The 14503-nt window shown below is 39.7% G+C and overlaps 1 protein-coding gene across 1 annotated transcript in view; it reads right to left on the minus strand.

Moving 5' to 3' along the window:
• The window catches only part of LOC121194818 (sodium-driven chloride bicarbonate exchanger-like), a 29397-nt gene extending 23296 nt beyond the window's left edge, over window positions 1–6101 (minus strand). The window contains exons 1-6 of the mRNA XM_041057882.1: window positions 5569–6101; window positions 5128–5282; window positions 4801–4922; window positions 4336–4494; window positions 3922–3983; window positions 2467–3281 (exon numbers count right to left, since the gene is read on the minus strand). Coding sequence (XP_040913816.1) covers window positions 2467–3281; window positions 3922–3983; window positions 4336–4494; window positions 4801–4922; window positions 5128–5282; window positions 5569–6086 — 1831 coding nt within the window. The 5' untranslated portion in view covers window positions 6087–6101. The remainder of the gene's footprint in view (window positions 1–2466; window positions 3282–3921; window positions 3984–4335; window positions 4495–4800; window positions 4923–5127; window positions 5283–5568) is intronic.
• Window positions 6102–14503: the final 8402 nt, after the last annotated feature.

A 14503-nucleotide genomic window follows, 5' to 3' on the forward strand; every position in this document is an offset into this window, starting at 1 on the left:
CCCATGCCAGCCGATCATACTTTTTTTTTTTTTTTACAATTTGAACTGTGACTTGAATTGTGACTTCTTTAGTTGTAACTTCTGACTGTTGTCAGGGAGAGTGTTTTCAAGCCTGTTTGTGGTGTTCAGCAGAGCTTGGGGACTGCTGCTGAAAACATATTTGGCGCTGCAGTTTTCAGTCCTGTTCACAGCAGGGATTCCTTTTAATAATAGTAAAGTGCCGCCATCTGGTGTAGATCACTAGCTGAATCCAGAGGAAAACAGCAGTAAGGACCTGTAATTGAGTCATAAATAGAAGTTTGTTTATTAATAAACAGAATTATATATATATATATATATATATATATATATGTGTGTGTGTGTGTGTGTGTGTGTGTGTGTGTGTGTGTGTGTGTGTGTGTGTGTATATGTATATGTATATGTATAAGAATAGAGCTCACTGAAGAGCACTTTGATCACAGGACCTGCATTCATTTATCGCCATCTGCTGTTTATCCCCGGGAAGGCCTATCGCTGACTGTCAGCGAGAATTAGCACACACACACTCACTCATACACACACACACACTCATACACACGCTTTGTGACAAAACTAAACTGCACAGCTCTTACCGACAGCTGTGAGCGTCTCCTTCACACTGAAAATCCATGTAAGTGCGTCAGTTTTAATTGTTCTTAAATGCATTCATTTGGTATCAGTGTTCAATCACTTTTCAAATGACGCAATTAAAAAAAGAAGCAGAGCATAAATAGCCGGAGTCGAGTCTTTCAATCGGCAGTTTAACCAATCTGCAATCAGTTATATCGAAAAAAGAATTTGTACTTTCGCCGCATATTTTATAAAATCACGTGTTTTTTTTTTGTGTGTGTTTTTTTTCCTCACCCCCCTGGCTACTGCGGGTCTGTTCTGGTCCTTTGCACATTTTCACACAATGGACACTTTTTTTTTCTTTTTCTGATGTGTCACTTCCTTTGGCCGCTGAACAATAAACTTGTAAACTTTACAGATTTTCAGTGTGTATAACTATCAAACAAAAAAAAAAAAGAAAAAAAAAGTTTTCAAGTTTTCACCCTCCGAAATTTCTTGGCCAACAATGCAAACGCCGAAGTCATTCCAACCAAATGTTGCGGCAGTAATCCTTATTGTCGAGTCAGAAAAGAAATATCTAGGTTATTGAAGAGATCCGAGAACAACCACTCAGACTACGACTCCATTATTATTATTAATCTCCCATGATTTGTGGTTCCCTCTTTAAATTAAACTTTTCTTTTTTTTTTTTTTTTTTTTTGTTGCAGTGTCTCCAATCAAAAAATAAATAAATAAATAAATAAATAAAAGAAAATAAAAGAAACGTCTTGTGTAGAGGAAGAGTGATGGAAGAGAGAAATCTTTCTCCCAAGGATGATGTCATTGGGATCACTTCTATCTGATATTCAGATTAAAACATTTCTCGTTTTTATTTTATTCACTTTTATCTGGAGCCTTCTCATCGATCAGCACCTTCATGGAGTCCTTATATAACCGCTATGTTCTGCTGGGGAGGGGAAAAAACGCTCCAGAGGATGGGTTCACGAAAAATGTGAATGAAAATATAAACTCTTTGTCTATTTAAAGACGATTCACGTGCATGTCAGTTTTGATATGAGATTAAATAAAACAGAACTTACTTGTCCTGATGATAACATCGTTTATTATGTTTCAGTCACGTTACAGCAGATACAGAGATTTTCACAACGGCATACAGGCTATGAAAAATAAGCGTCTGAAATTAATAAATGAATAAGACCCTAAGTCTACATTACCAACATTTATAACTTTTTTAACCACATGTATCATGAATGTTGCAGTAGTTCATAAACTTCTGGTAGCCTACAGCTTTGATAAAGTACAAAATACATTGGTTTTTTTTTCACTGACAGGCATTTTTATGCCAGTATATGCTACACAAGAACATTTCATGTACAGATTCTCAATAACATTTTTTTTTTTTTCATTTACTAACCGTTTAGGCTACTCAACAGAAAGGGGTTCGCTTTTTAAAACACTACTTATGGATCAGATTTTTATCTATTTTGTGTACATTCAATCACTATCACCAAATGTCCAGTATTATATACATTATATTCATAATTACAGTGTTTGTGTTTTTTTACTTGACATAGTGAAAAGAAAGCGCTCGGCCCATGACAGGGCTAAGCAGTCAATAGTGGAAGAATTTACACTTTGGCCATTAACTGAGGAGGTGGCAGCAGTCCTTATCATTTTTTTTAACTGATTAACCTGTAGATAGATAGATAGATAGATGGATAGATGGATAGACAGGTAGATAGATAGATAGATAGATAGATAGATAGATAGATAGATAGATAGATAGATAGATAGATAGATAGATAGATAGATAGATAGATAGATAGACAGGTTGATTGTTGTCTTTGTTTTAACTGTGAGGATAGAAACTGTAATAACCAATGTCCTTTGTGCAGTTCTTCTCACACTCTCTCGGTGCCAGCAGCTCAGATTTTAACGGGGACACTGTCTCTGAAACCGGCGTGGCAGAAGGTGAGATTCTTCTCCTTTTGGCCTGTTCAAAAATACCAGAATCGCTTGAATCAATGGACTTAATGGAGGACGGCGTCTCTATCCAGCTCGACTCAGATGTCATGTCTTTGGGTTTGGTCTCCTCCGAGCCGCCAATAGGTGATCTCTCCGTCGGGATGGAGTCTCCCTCCTCGGCCAGGTAGTTGGTGGCCGCTCTGCCACCGATAGAGTTAGCGGGCCAGCAGGAAAAGACCGAGCTGGATTTGCTATTTACACCACAGTACTGCGGCGGCGTGCGTCCTCCCCAGCCTGACGGGTCTGCGTAATAGCCAAGAGGCCGGTTGGAGCAGCCTGCAGTCGGCAGGGGAAGAGCCTTTACTCCGGCCGCTGCGTAGGACAGCAAGGTGGCCGCGTTACCGGCGAAATCAGCGGCGTCGTATGCCGAGGCAGCAAAGTCCAGTCGGTTGTTGGCAGGGGTGACAAACCATCGCTGCGGGGGGGTGGCAACAGTGGGCTCCTCGGTTTGCTGCGGGGATAGCAAGCTGTTGCCGAGTGGGACGCTGCGCTCCGTGCCAGGACCAGTCCCCACGCCAGGGTGAAAGCGAGATTTGGCATAAGTGCTGACAAATTGGTCCTGCAGGAAAGAGCTAGGCATGGCATATCTCGCACCCGGCACGATCTGTGAACGCGGAGAGTCACCCGGTGATGGAGTTAGGCGGTCAATGTCGCAGCCTGTGTAGACACTGAAAAGATGGAGAGGAAAAAAAACAGAGAAACAATTCAGAAACTAAACTGTGCGCCATAGCCGGTCATCTAAAAATCAAAGAAATGTGGGCTAGTATCCATTTCACCAGCTCACTAATTTTGTGTGGTATGTCTCGTGAGAGGGGGGAAAAAATCTGTCTTCTTTAGAGAGGAGATAATAACTTGGTTTCAAAACATTTCAGCTGCCTCAGACAAAGAAAACATCAATTAATGCAACGCGAAACTGCCAAAAAATATCATTACAAATCGCCAATATGCACCTGTTTTCAGTGCAAGACAGGCGGAACTCACATCAATCAAAAGTGGGGGTTTTTTCTCTCTTTTTTTATTTTTTGTCAAGTATTTTCATGTTAAATTGAAAAATCCTTTATTCCAGCAGCAGTCAATGCAAACTCGATTCCTTTTCGAACTCTTATGAGCCTCCTCCATATATTTACAGAAAACATTCAGAAAACACTCAGCAGGACTACAGTGGTGACTTTAACCTTTTCAGAAAGAAACAGTCTGACTTTTTATTTTAAAAAAAAATCATATTACAGTATCGTGTGTCAAAATTCTGACAGAAAATAATAATAATATTAATAATAATGTTAAAAAGGAAGAAGAGGGCAATCTTACGTGTCATAGTTGTCCCGAAATCCTTTAGCAAACGGATTGTGGTCAATTTTCAGTTGCGTAATCTGTGGGAAAATAATGAATTCATTAGAAGACAAAGATTTGTGTAGGTAGATCAGTGCACTGCAGAGTCAATCCCAAAATATATTTTGTTATTTAGTACTGAGTCTCTCTTCCTCTGTGTGTGTGTGTGTGCGTGTGTGTGTGTGTGTGTGTGTGTGTAGGATGAGATCATTCGCAATCAACCTCTTGTTAGAATTTTAGACTTTTTTTTTTTTACTCGATTTCCATTCAAATGCATTTTGTTGTGCTTTGTTTTAAAATTTCAGAAATATATCAGAATTGTTAAAGGTGAAATGCGGTAGACTTGTCTGGGTGGAAATTTGCGGCGTTGTGTCAAATATGAAGCGCTCGTACGTCGGTATTCTGGTAAGCTGTGACGGCAATGAATTGCGTTTCTGTGAAGGTGAAAGTCTGGACTCTTCCTGGTTGGCTGGTGTCTTCTGTCCCATCCTCGTTTACTTCCACCACATGGAGCCTGGGCTGGTACTTGTGGAGAGACTGGAGAACCACCATCTGGAGATTCAGTTAAAAGAAACTCACTTTCAAACTTTTGATAGATGATTAAACATCACGCCAAACAGATCTAGCTTAATCTTATCATTGTTATAATAAAACTGAAAGCATTGTTGCGCTGTAAATTATACAATTAGCAATATCCAACAACTTCAACTGAAAAACATAATGACTAGCATGTGCAGCGAATAAGTTCTGAAAGGGGGAAAATAGATATTTGTCATTGCACATTTCCAACTAATATTCAATCAATTATGATAAAAAAATAAATAAAAAATTATAACTGAAACATCAGTGTTGCATTACCTGCCCTGTGTTGTTTGAGGCACCCTTATTGTTTGTAAGCTTTAGCTTCCCAAATGATATTTCTTGACGCATCCAGTGCGCACCGGTATTTGGCGAGTCCGGGTGCATGTAAACCCTATTTCCTATAAAGAACATACAAAGAACAGACAACTTAAACAGTGTGTGTGACTGATTATTATTATTATTATTATTATAAGAGATTTTTTTTCCCATGAAAAACTCAAATCAGATTTTTTTAAACCACTGACAGTGGTTAAAATTCATCAACAAATAGTACCTTTTTTAATTGTGCAATAAATGTAATAATTACAAAAAATAATATGATACCTATTACATTTGTGTCTGCTTTTCCACATGGTACCCACTTTCCTCCTTGAAATCGCCAGTGATTTGGATCAGCAAGTATTACATCCACAAATATATTGTAGTGAGCAGTGGGGTCGAGGCCAGAAATGTTGAAGCTTAAAAACGGAAACATTCGTCTGTGGAAAAATAAAGGAACACAGATTAAAAACGAAAAAAAAAAAGCGACTCCATGATGAAAAAAAAGGCGCACAAAAATCAGATTAGATTCCCCGTTTTCTTATCAGCTCGCATTGGCCTCGTGCCGAGTCCGTTTTTCTCTTTTAATTGGGGAAAATAGCAATGTGATGTTATTAGACATCATTTTTTTCAAACTTTGGAAACAAAAGCTTCACAGGGATGTAGCAAAAAATCGACTAATTCTGCAGGTATATGACAGATGAGCCCGTGAGTGCGCGCACTTACCGTCCTTGCTTTGTGATGATCATCTCTGTTTGGTGTCTGTGAAACTTCAGCCACAGGGCCCTGTTGCACAGATACACCTGCGCTTTCCCCGGAACCAGTCCTGCTTGCGCCGAAGAGAACTGGTAAAAAGCCCCTCCTTGGTAAGTGTGTCCATACTGTTGCGCGTAAGGGTAGCCCGCTGCCGGGTAGCCTTGAGGAGAAGTATTGGTGAGAAGGCTGTTGTAAGCTCCATTAGTTATGACCGGATGATGAGCCATATATCGGCTGGGACTTCCAATAGAAAAAGCCGGGTGCGCTGGCCCATGCTGGCTCGGGTAAGGGAACATGGCACTGGGAGCTGCTGAGACTGACTGTGGCTGGGTAGATGGAGAAAAGATGCACCTTTCTCCTGCAGATCCATCGAAATTATGACGGATGTCAGAGACTCCGTGAAGATCAGGAGAGAGTTTGCCCCTCTGGACGTCCCCTGATGCGTCCTTGGATTCGGGAAAATTGTCTGCCTCTGACTGATTCGTCATCTCCCTAGAGTTTTTTTTCAGAGGTGAACTTCTCTCCAGGTTGTCACTTGCAGATATAATAGGATGGTCCTGCAACGAAAGCTCTGATCCATCGGAGCTCGAAAAGCCACTGCCCACATTCATAAATTTCTTGGAGAGATCACTCGCTGGCGAGATGCAATTCTCAACCTGCATAGCTCAATAGGAAGCCACTATTAGCTCAACCTATATCACAAGCTTTTGCGCACGCCTTTCCTAATCTAACACTATGAAAACGCCTTGCTATGACTTGAGGTACCAAAGGCAGCAAATTAGCCAATTGACACCATCCTGCAATCAGGAAGGATTTTCTTTCCATCACTCTCCCTGCTTTGCTAATGAAACAAGTACTGCCATTGGTTAACTCAAGGCTGTAATTTAATTAGACAGCTCTTAATTAGGACAATATGAGGAGCGCTGTGAGCAAAGTGATTTGTTTGTAGTGTGACATGGGCCTATATTTGATTAAAACATATGGACTCCGGTTTCTAATATGTATGAACAAGAATAACATAAAACACAAATAGTATAAAATAAAGAATAAAACAAAATAAAATAAAAGTGTAATGGATATAAATGTTGCTTTCCACTGTCAGTTGTAACGTCAGCTGCGTTATTTACCAATTTATCCGCGTTATTTACCTATTTATGTGCCATGAGTGCCAAAGTATGTCTGCCGAAGAAACCAAGATATATTATTAACACACCAAAAATGACAGTCCATGACAGGCAGTGCATCTGATGCCTTAAAATGTTTGCGATATAGCGTGAAATCATGGCGTCCCACTGAAGATGTGTTTATGAGTCCCAGTGCTGGTAAATATTTTATGCAGTAAAGTTATGAACCAGTGCACTGATAACGGGGGTCTGCTGTGACAAACACAGCTCACAGAAAGTAAAGGAAGAGCTTAAAAAATATATGCTTGGGACAGTTGGTTTTCTTTTCTTTCTTTTTTTTAACACAATTTTAATCCATAAATTTTTGTCTTTTGGAGAAGTAAATGTAAGAGTAACCACTAAAGGTATATTAAAATAATATCAAGTCTGGATGGTTATACATAATGAGAAAAAAAAATGAAGGTCAAATTTCGTGTGAGCAGGAAGCAGGTCTTTAAGACAAGTGACAATTAAAACAAGGAGTATGAGCTTATTGGTAGCAGCTAGAATTCAGTAAATAAGAACTAAAATAGAAAAAAAAATCCATCATTTAATTGCTTAAACAGACTACCTGAAGTCCTAACTGCTGAATAATGAAACTTTTCCAGGACAATGATGATGATGATGATGATGACAATTCAGAATTTGAAATTACCAGAATGGCTGCAGGTTAATGTGACCCAGTCTCCTGTGCAAAGAGGGTGGCAGCAGCCAGTTTAAACACCTTCCTGTTTAACTTGCTAACACGGTTATTACCAAGTTAACACATACTGCTATTCAAGGCGAGTGGTTTGATGTACAGTTGATTCTGTAACTGTAAGGCCCTTTTTTTAACTTGTACTGGGTCTGCACATTTCCGGTGCACCTGAATAATAATATAATTCAATGCAACATTTATGAGGCTTATAGTGTCAGAGAGGTGTTGATTCAATACTGTGGTGTGTGTGTTTTTTTTTTTTAAACTGGAGTTTATGGGGTTCTATTCAGTTGCATTAGGTTAAAAGGTGTTTCTCTGTCCCTCTCATATGAGGGCATAGAAAATATTAGAAACCCATTTTAATATAAAGCAGTCCAGAGTCTAGTACAACATCACTGAGAACAGCATCAAAAACGGATCATTTCCGCTTCACTGAATAACTTTTTGGTTTAGTTATTCTGCAGCGTCATTAACCAGCAAGTGTACAGAGAACAATCTGAACCAGACAAGGTTAAGACAAAAACCGAACAAAGCCGCTACCATGGTGGGTACATCCACAAGTTTGTATCTCTAATGAACAGTCATGAATCTCTGAAGCTAACAAGAGGGGTCATTACAGTAGGGCTATAGGGTCCAGCAATCTCTTCCTGTGAAACATACAAGCACAGGCTTGTCTCTGCCCAAGCAAAGGAGGTCACTCTCTGCTCTCCTCATTACAGGATTATGGTTCACTTCCAACACTGATCTTTAATAAGCAAAATGGGCTCGCTTCTTGCACCCCCCTCACCCACCCCCCGAACAAACCAATTGTTGAATCACCCGAGCAGCAACTCAGTGTGTTTCCCCAGGTGCCTGTTTATCAGACTACACTCTCTCTTTCTATTGGCTCAGTCAGTTAGTGGACATAACCAAAGGGGGGGGTGGGGGGGTGGATTTGTTATGCTCATGGCCAGCCTTGTCCCTTGGGGAGATAAGTGCAGGTTAGGATCTCTGCCCCCTGCCTGTCACAAATCCTCCTTTGACCAGCTGAGCTTAATGCACAGGCTCCCTACAAAGAGTCAGTTCTACTCCAAAATAATTAGTGTACAAGTACATTTATATGTCTAATATTTGTCAGTGCAGGTATAGCATAAAAATAGGTCCTAACCAAAAATTACAGCAAATCTCTTTGAAAGATCTCTATTAGAAATGTCCTTCACGAATCCTGTAAAATACAACTATACATAATTATTTTAATAAAAACAAAAAAAACAAAAAAAAATGTTTTTCATAAACCAGTTCTGCTTGACACTTTTCAGTTGAGCATAAAACAACCTGCTTTTTTTCAAGCATTGTATCATCATTTTTTATTGTTGTGCCAAAGGAATCTGCTTGCCACCTGGGTCTAATCTAATCAATGTGAATGACAAGGAGAGAAAAAGCCTGAAAGTGAGCACCAGCTAAGGGACTTTACCTAATGCCCAGTACTGTCACTTCAATGATATGATCACAGCACACAAAATGACAACAAAATTATAGCCAGCAAGGATATGGGGACATAGTGTGCTACTCCAGTCAGGTGAAATTGCTTTTTCCGACTATGAAATGGCTTGTCTCTTGTCGGATGGGTAAACATTTCCTTGTCAGGCCAGTAATAAGGAATGAGGCACACTGGGCTGAACTAAGAGGATAGAGCCAAGGTTATTTGGGATTCATGACAGGTAGTGGCTTATATTACAGCGGCACTAAAAATTTCATGGGAATGCATTTAAGATGGCCTTTAAGTTATTTATATGTTGTTTGCCAGACGTCACATTGCAATTTCCATCAATAAATCAAAGTAGAAGTATTTCTTCCCTTCTTCCTGGCTCTTTGATTTAAAAAAAACAAAACAAAAGACAGAACCTGTGTTTACCTTAAGTCTTTAATTACCTATTACTTACTAATCTCATCAAGTGTGGTTGTGCTTTGTGCTATGCTAACATAACTATTCCCCCCTGTGGTTTCCTGCCATCAGTGATCTGCTCTGTCAGAGGGAGACAGGGTGCTCTCTGACAGAAAAGACAGCTGGAGGCCTGCTAAGGGGCGGAGTGGACAGTTGTGGCTTTTAAACCCTTATTAGCTGTCCTCCCTGGACACACCAAGACACGCGTCTACGCAGAAGTGCACTCCTACACCTGCTCATTATTGATGGCCTTTAAGGGTCGCCCAGCCAGACCAGACCCAGCCGTGATTCTTTACCACAAAGCTCACAGCAAATTAACCTCACTACAGGTAATTATGATGTTCAGTGGAAATACAAGTGACATGGGTCCTGTGCTAATACCATACCTGAGCCTAGCACTGTAGGAACTGTTCATCCAAAACAAATATTTATACATGCGCTTCTTTATCTGGAGCGCAGTAAAATAAGACCAGTATCTAAGCTTATTAAAAGTCACCCATTCAAGACAGGTTGTAGCCCCTGGTTAATTTTATCTCTCTGTTCCTACAGTATTTGCCCATTTAAAAAAGCATCAATTACCAATTACTTTCCTATAAAGGGAACAAATTTACACAGTTTTCCAATTGTAATTTAGCTTTTAAAAGTGTTTGCAGAAATAGAAATGACAGAATAGCACATAAACAAAGATTCTGGTGAATTGTGTTATTTAAATAAAATTTTTATACTAATTATTTGACTGTGCATTTATTCACAGTTGTCGTTTTGTCATCTCACACCCTTTTAAAACCCTGCTTCCGGCAGGCCACTCAAATCCATCATATCCATCATATTTTTTTATTTCTCAATCTCCACACTCCTGTGCGACAGATCATTAATATGCCATTTCATATTCAATACAATTGTTTACCATATCTCTTAAATTAGGCAAAGCGCATATTGATGTTAGTAAGTTATTTTTAACGTGGGTCTTTCTGTCGCTCTCCGTTGTTTCTACCTCACAGGACAATGACAGCATGATAATTAACACACTCTTATGGAAATAATTCCGTGGGAGAATGAGCCACGAGCTATCCACATAGCTTCAGCTGAGTTCTCCCCTTTACCAAAACTAGAATAACGTGAATATAGATGATGGTATGTAAAATTAATGCATAATTATAGACGTGTGAATTTAGTCTCATACCAATTCTGCAGCAAAGTAACACTTGTAAAATATAGTAATCCTTCGGGTACTACAATCCCTGAGAGTAACGCCTACAGCTGCTTCACGCTCTCTGATGTGTATTATTTGGTTTAACAAATGGTGAGGATATAATGTCTGGAATCACGAAGTTGGTGGAAAGGCTAATGTCCCCACGAAAACTTCTTTTATCACCTGCTACTGACCTGTTATCAACTGTTTGGTTTGTTGCTAGTCTCTTTAAATTTTTAAGAGCCTGTGTGACCCAGCGAGTGCAGTTGGGGTTTGTGACCATTTTGTTATTTCTGCTGCCATGCACTGTCAGACGTCTGCAAGTGAAGAACATGGCCACTGTCCCCAGTAAGCCCATGGCATAAAAAATTCAGACTAACTCTACTTTTTAAGCCATTTCTGATGAAAAGCACACAGAAATGAAACTGACTTATGCCAAATGAATATCATTGAATCGCTGTGATTGTGAGGCTGATGTTTGTAACTTTGAAATTATTTATAACACATCAGTTCCATTTTAAGAGTAGCCATGAATTGAAGTGTGCACTTACTCCTTTGAGAATCCTCTGAGGTTTCCCAAACACTATCAGCCTAAACCTGAACAATAGAAAACAGAAGGCTCCAGTCCAGTAACTTGAGCGTTGCCTTTTTTGATGTGAGCCTACATTGCTTAGACAGGATGAAACTGAGTACTAATTACCCAGTCACAGCTGTGTCTGCCAGCGTATTGTTTAATCGATAACTAGGCTGACATGATGATGAATGTTTAATCGGAAAAACAACATCTCCGAAACCTGTTATCTGATTAATCAGCATCCAGGATTTGGTACCTAAATATCTTTAACTATAACCATGATTAATTGGTAATTCGCCTCCAAAAATAATACTTAAAAAAAAGAGAGGGAAAAAAAAGGAATAAATGCTGCACAGATCCCCTGAAAGAAAACAAAATTCTCTGTTTGAAGAGAAAATATTTTGGGGAGAATAGGAGCAAACAGGCGACTGTCGTGTTACAAGAATAATCTTCATTAAAATCACAGGCAACAACACCAGGCCAACACACAGCTCATTGGGAATGCAGTGTGAAAAGAGAGGCCCACAGATTATCACTCTACGTAACTCATGTTTAATTTATCCAGGAGCAATATTGTCAAGAGCCCTACCATTCCAAAGAACTAGACGCCTGTAAAAGCTGGAATAAGACTTAGGGAAACCCAAAAATAACACAGGCTTCGAGTAAAATGTCGCAAAATGGAGAGAACACACTTGAGAGCGAAAGCATTAGAGACATCTTTGATATGTTTAGCACAGCTTCACAGCAGTGTAATATAGCTGCTTTAGGATTGTTAATATTTCAAAAGATGACTTCTAAAAGGAGTTGACGATAAAATGTTCACACAACAACGACATGATACACAGCACTTAACCTTTGCTCTGATTTGGAACTATTCTACAAAAAAGCTGCACCTCAGAAGCAGATAGTACAAGGTATAGTTCTTCAATCTGGGCAATACAAGTAGAAAAACAAAATAGTCTTACATTCGACCATAAGAAGTAACCCTAAACCAATTTCTGCGTGCTCTATGGTGTGTTTTTTTTTCTGCTACTCCTCCTCCTCCCCATGGCTGAGTGAAATGGAATTGCCTCTCACATTCAAAGACAGCTCTAGGAAGGTGATAATAGAGCTACTCCCTGCTGTCTGCAGGCAGGAAATAGGAAAGTGGCATATGGGGCCAGGAACCAAATAGAGAGGAAATGTGACCAGGCAAGGGAAGGAACTAAAGGAAAGGTTAATGATCAGTTCTGAATTCTACAGGGAAGAGAACCCTGTTCCAAGTTGAGAGGAAAAATAAATGTGACATGATTTATGTCTCCACCACTCACATCCAGGCTGTCACAAACAAACACATAGAGACCAGTTTATTTCCTTGAAAAACTTTGTCAGTGGTAAGGCTGATAAAGAAATAAAAGTAGTGATAGGGATTTTTTGCAATTTGAATGCTTCGTCTGTACAGCTGCATGAGTGCTACAGGATGCTGTATGTTTCAGAAATGGCACAGAGAAAAGAATACATTTCACAGTGCCACAACTTCACACTGATTAGAAAGACGAGAAACACAGACAGTACCGTATAATCAAGAAAGAATCCATCTTCACAGCCTCGCCAGTGTGCTCCAGCAAGTGTGAACTACTGCCTGGTGTCCTACTGTTGCCTTTATAGCAGCTCCCCCGGCCTGCAGCATCTCGAAGAGCCGTTAGGAACCGATCCAGTCTTTAAATGACCAGGAAACTAAGCCGCTACACTGGGACTGAATTAAATACTGGACACCGTACACTGATTCCTACATGAGAGGAAAGGAAGAAAAAAAAAAAAAAAAAAGGAAAAGAGAAATCATGGAACAACTAAAAACGTTTGCAGAGAATGTGAGTGAAAACACGAAAATTAGTGCCGCAAGTGCAATACAGTGGGTGTGTTATCATTAGGGGTGATGTAGGCTACATCAGCAGGAAGTGAATTTGCTTTCAAATTTTCACCCTGTTACCACACCTTGGTTGAAAGAGTTTGTGCCCTTTCACCACAAGCCTGGATTCTTACCCTTTAACTATCGGTTACATCGGCTATAAAGAAGGAATCAATTTTGAAGCAATTTGCACTTGGTTTGTGCCACTACTGAGCATCTGATAACATTCATTGTAAGTTGTCTTTTTAATTATCTGAGGGAGTGGGTGACACCAAGGAAAGAATGAGATGAAAAGTGACTAAAACTGTAGACCTAAAGAATCAACTGTCATGCATAATGTTGAAATATCCATGGGTATACACTCTGACACAGGTGCACACAATCATATCTAACATTTAAAATGTTAATATAGATAATCAGATATCATCATATTACACATAAATCTTGCAATGTACAAAACAACAACTAAATGCTTGTCTAAAATGTTGTGCTAGTGTAGAGACTGTTGTAGCAACAGCTGGACATTAGAGACAAAGCAACATCACACAGGCCAGCTTTCTCCAGATCTGACAGCTAGATCATTTGAAGCTGACAAGATAACACTTAAATGCAAAGGTGACATGACAGTGTCTTCAGAGCCAGATGGATCAATACTCAGCTTGGCTCGTCAGGATCTGAGCAGTGGTTCTGCAGCCATGTTTTTTTTTTTTTACACTGCCGTTTTGAAATAGGCTATCACTGTCTCGCACAATGTCTGGTACGTTATCAATGAGCAGATTTCCTTTCTTATGTTGCAACTGAAATATTGATTCATTCAATTTAACAAAACAGCCCAGGATTCCAGAGGAGACCCAGCACCTTTTACCTGTTTTTAATTTTTAAATTAGTTCTTAATAGCGTTACAACAAATCGTGAGCTCTTGAAACGCCTCACAAGGTGTAATCAGAGTCGCAACTGCTACGGCCACAAAACGTGGAAAAGTCTAAGTGAAGATTTGACCAAATTCTAAACTAACTGGTGGCCATAATTATGAGACTAAAATGATCAATGATCCGTCAACTTGTAGTCGCAGTCAAAAGGCGCTCAAAGAAGCCCACGTTTCCAAAACGTCCCCCAGTGAGACAGCCAAGAAGTCCCGTAGATCAGTTAGAAAAACTCGGCAAGTTGCCTTGGTGATCATCCAGCCTGCACCGACTGGCACTATCTCTATTTTTTTCCCCTTTTCTCCCATATACATCTATACACTTAAATAAAAAATCAAATCTGTCTTTCAAATATTCAACAGTCCCTTTTCCCTGGGAGAGGTAAAGGAGTATTGTTGAATAATGCAACTAGACAGGGATCTCCCAAAGCTGGTCTCTACAGGCATCACTGAGTAGGTCTGATCCCACTTGAGTAGCATCTATCATGGTGACATCATCATTCACACAAGGAGATATGATAAGACAGTAGTACACTACTCTACTA

This window comes from Toxotes jaculatrix, chromosome 15 (assembly GCF_017976425.1).
Source record: "Toxotes jaculatrix isolate fToxJac2 chromosome 15, fToxJac2.pri, whole genome shotgun sequence".
Taxonomy (NCBI): domain Eukaryota; kingdom Metazoa; phylum Chordata; class Actinopteri; family Toxotidae; genus Toxotes; species Toxotes jaculatrix.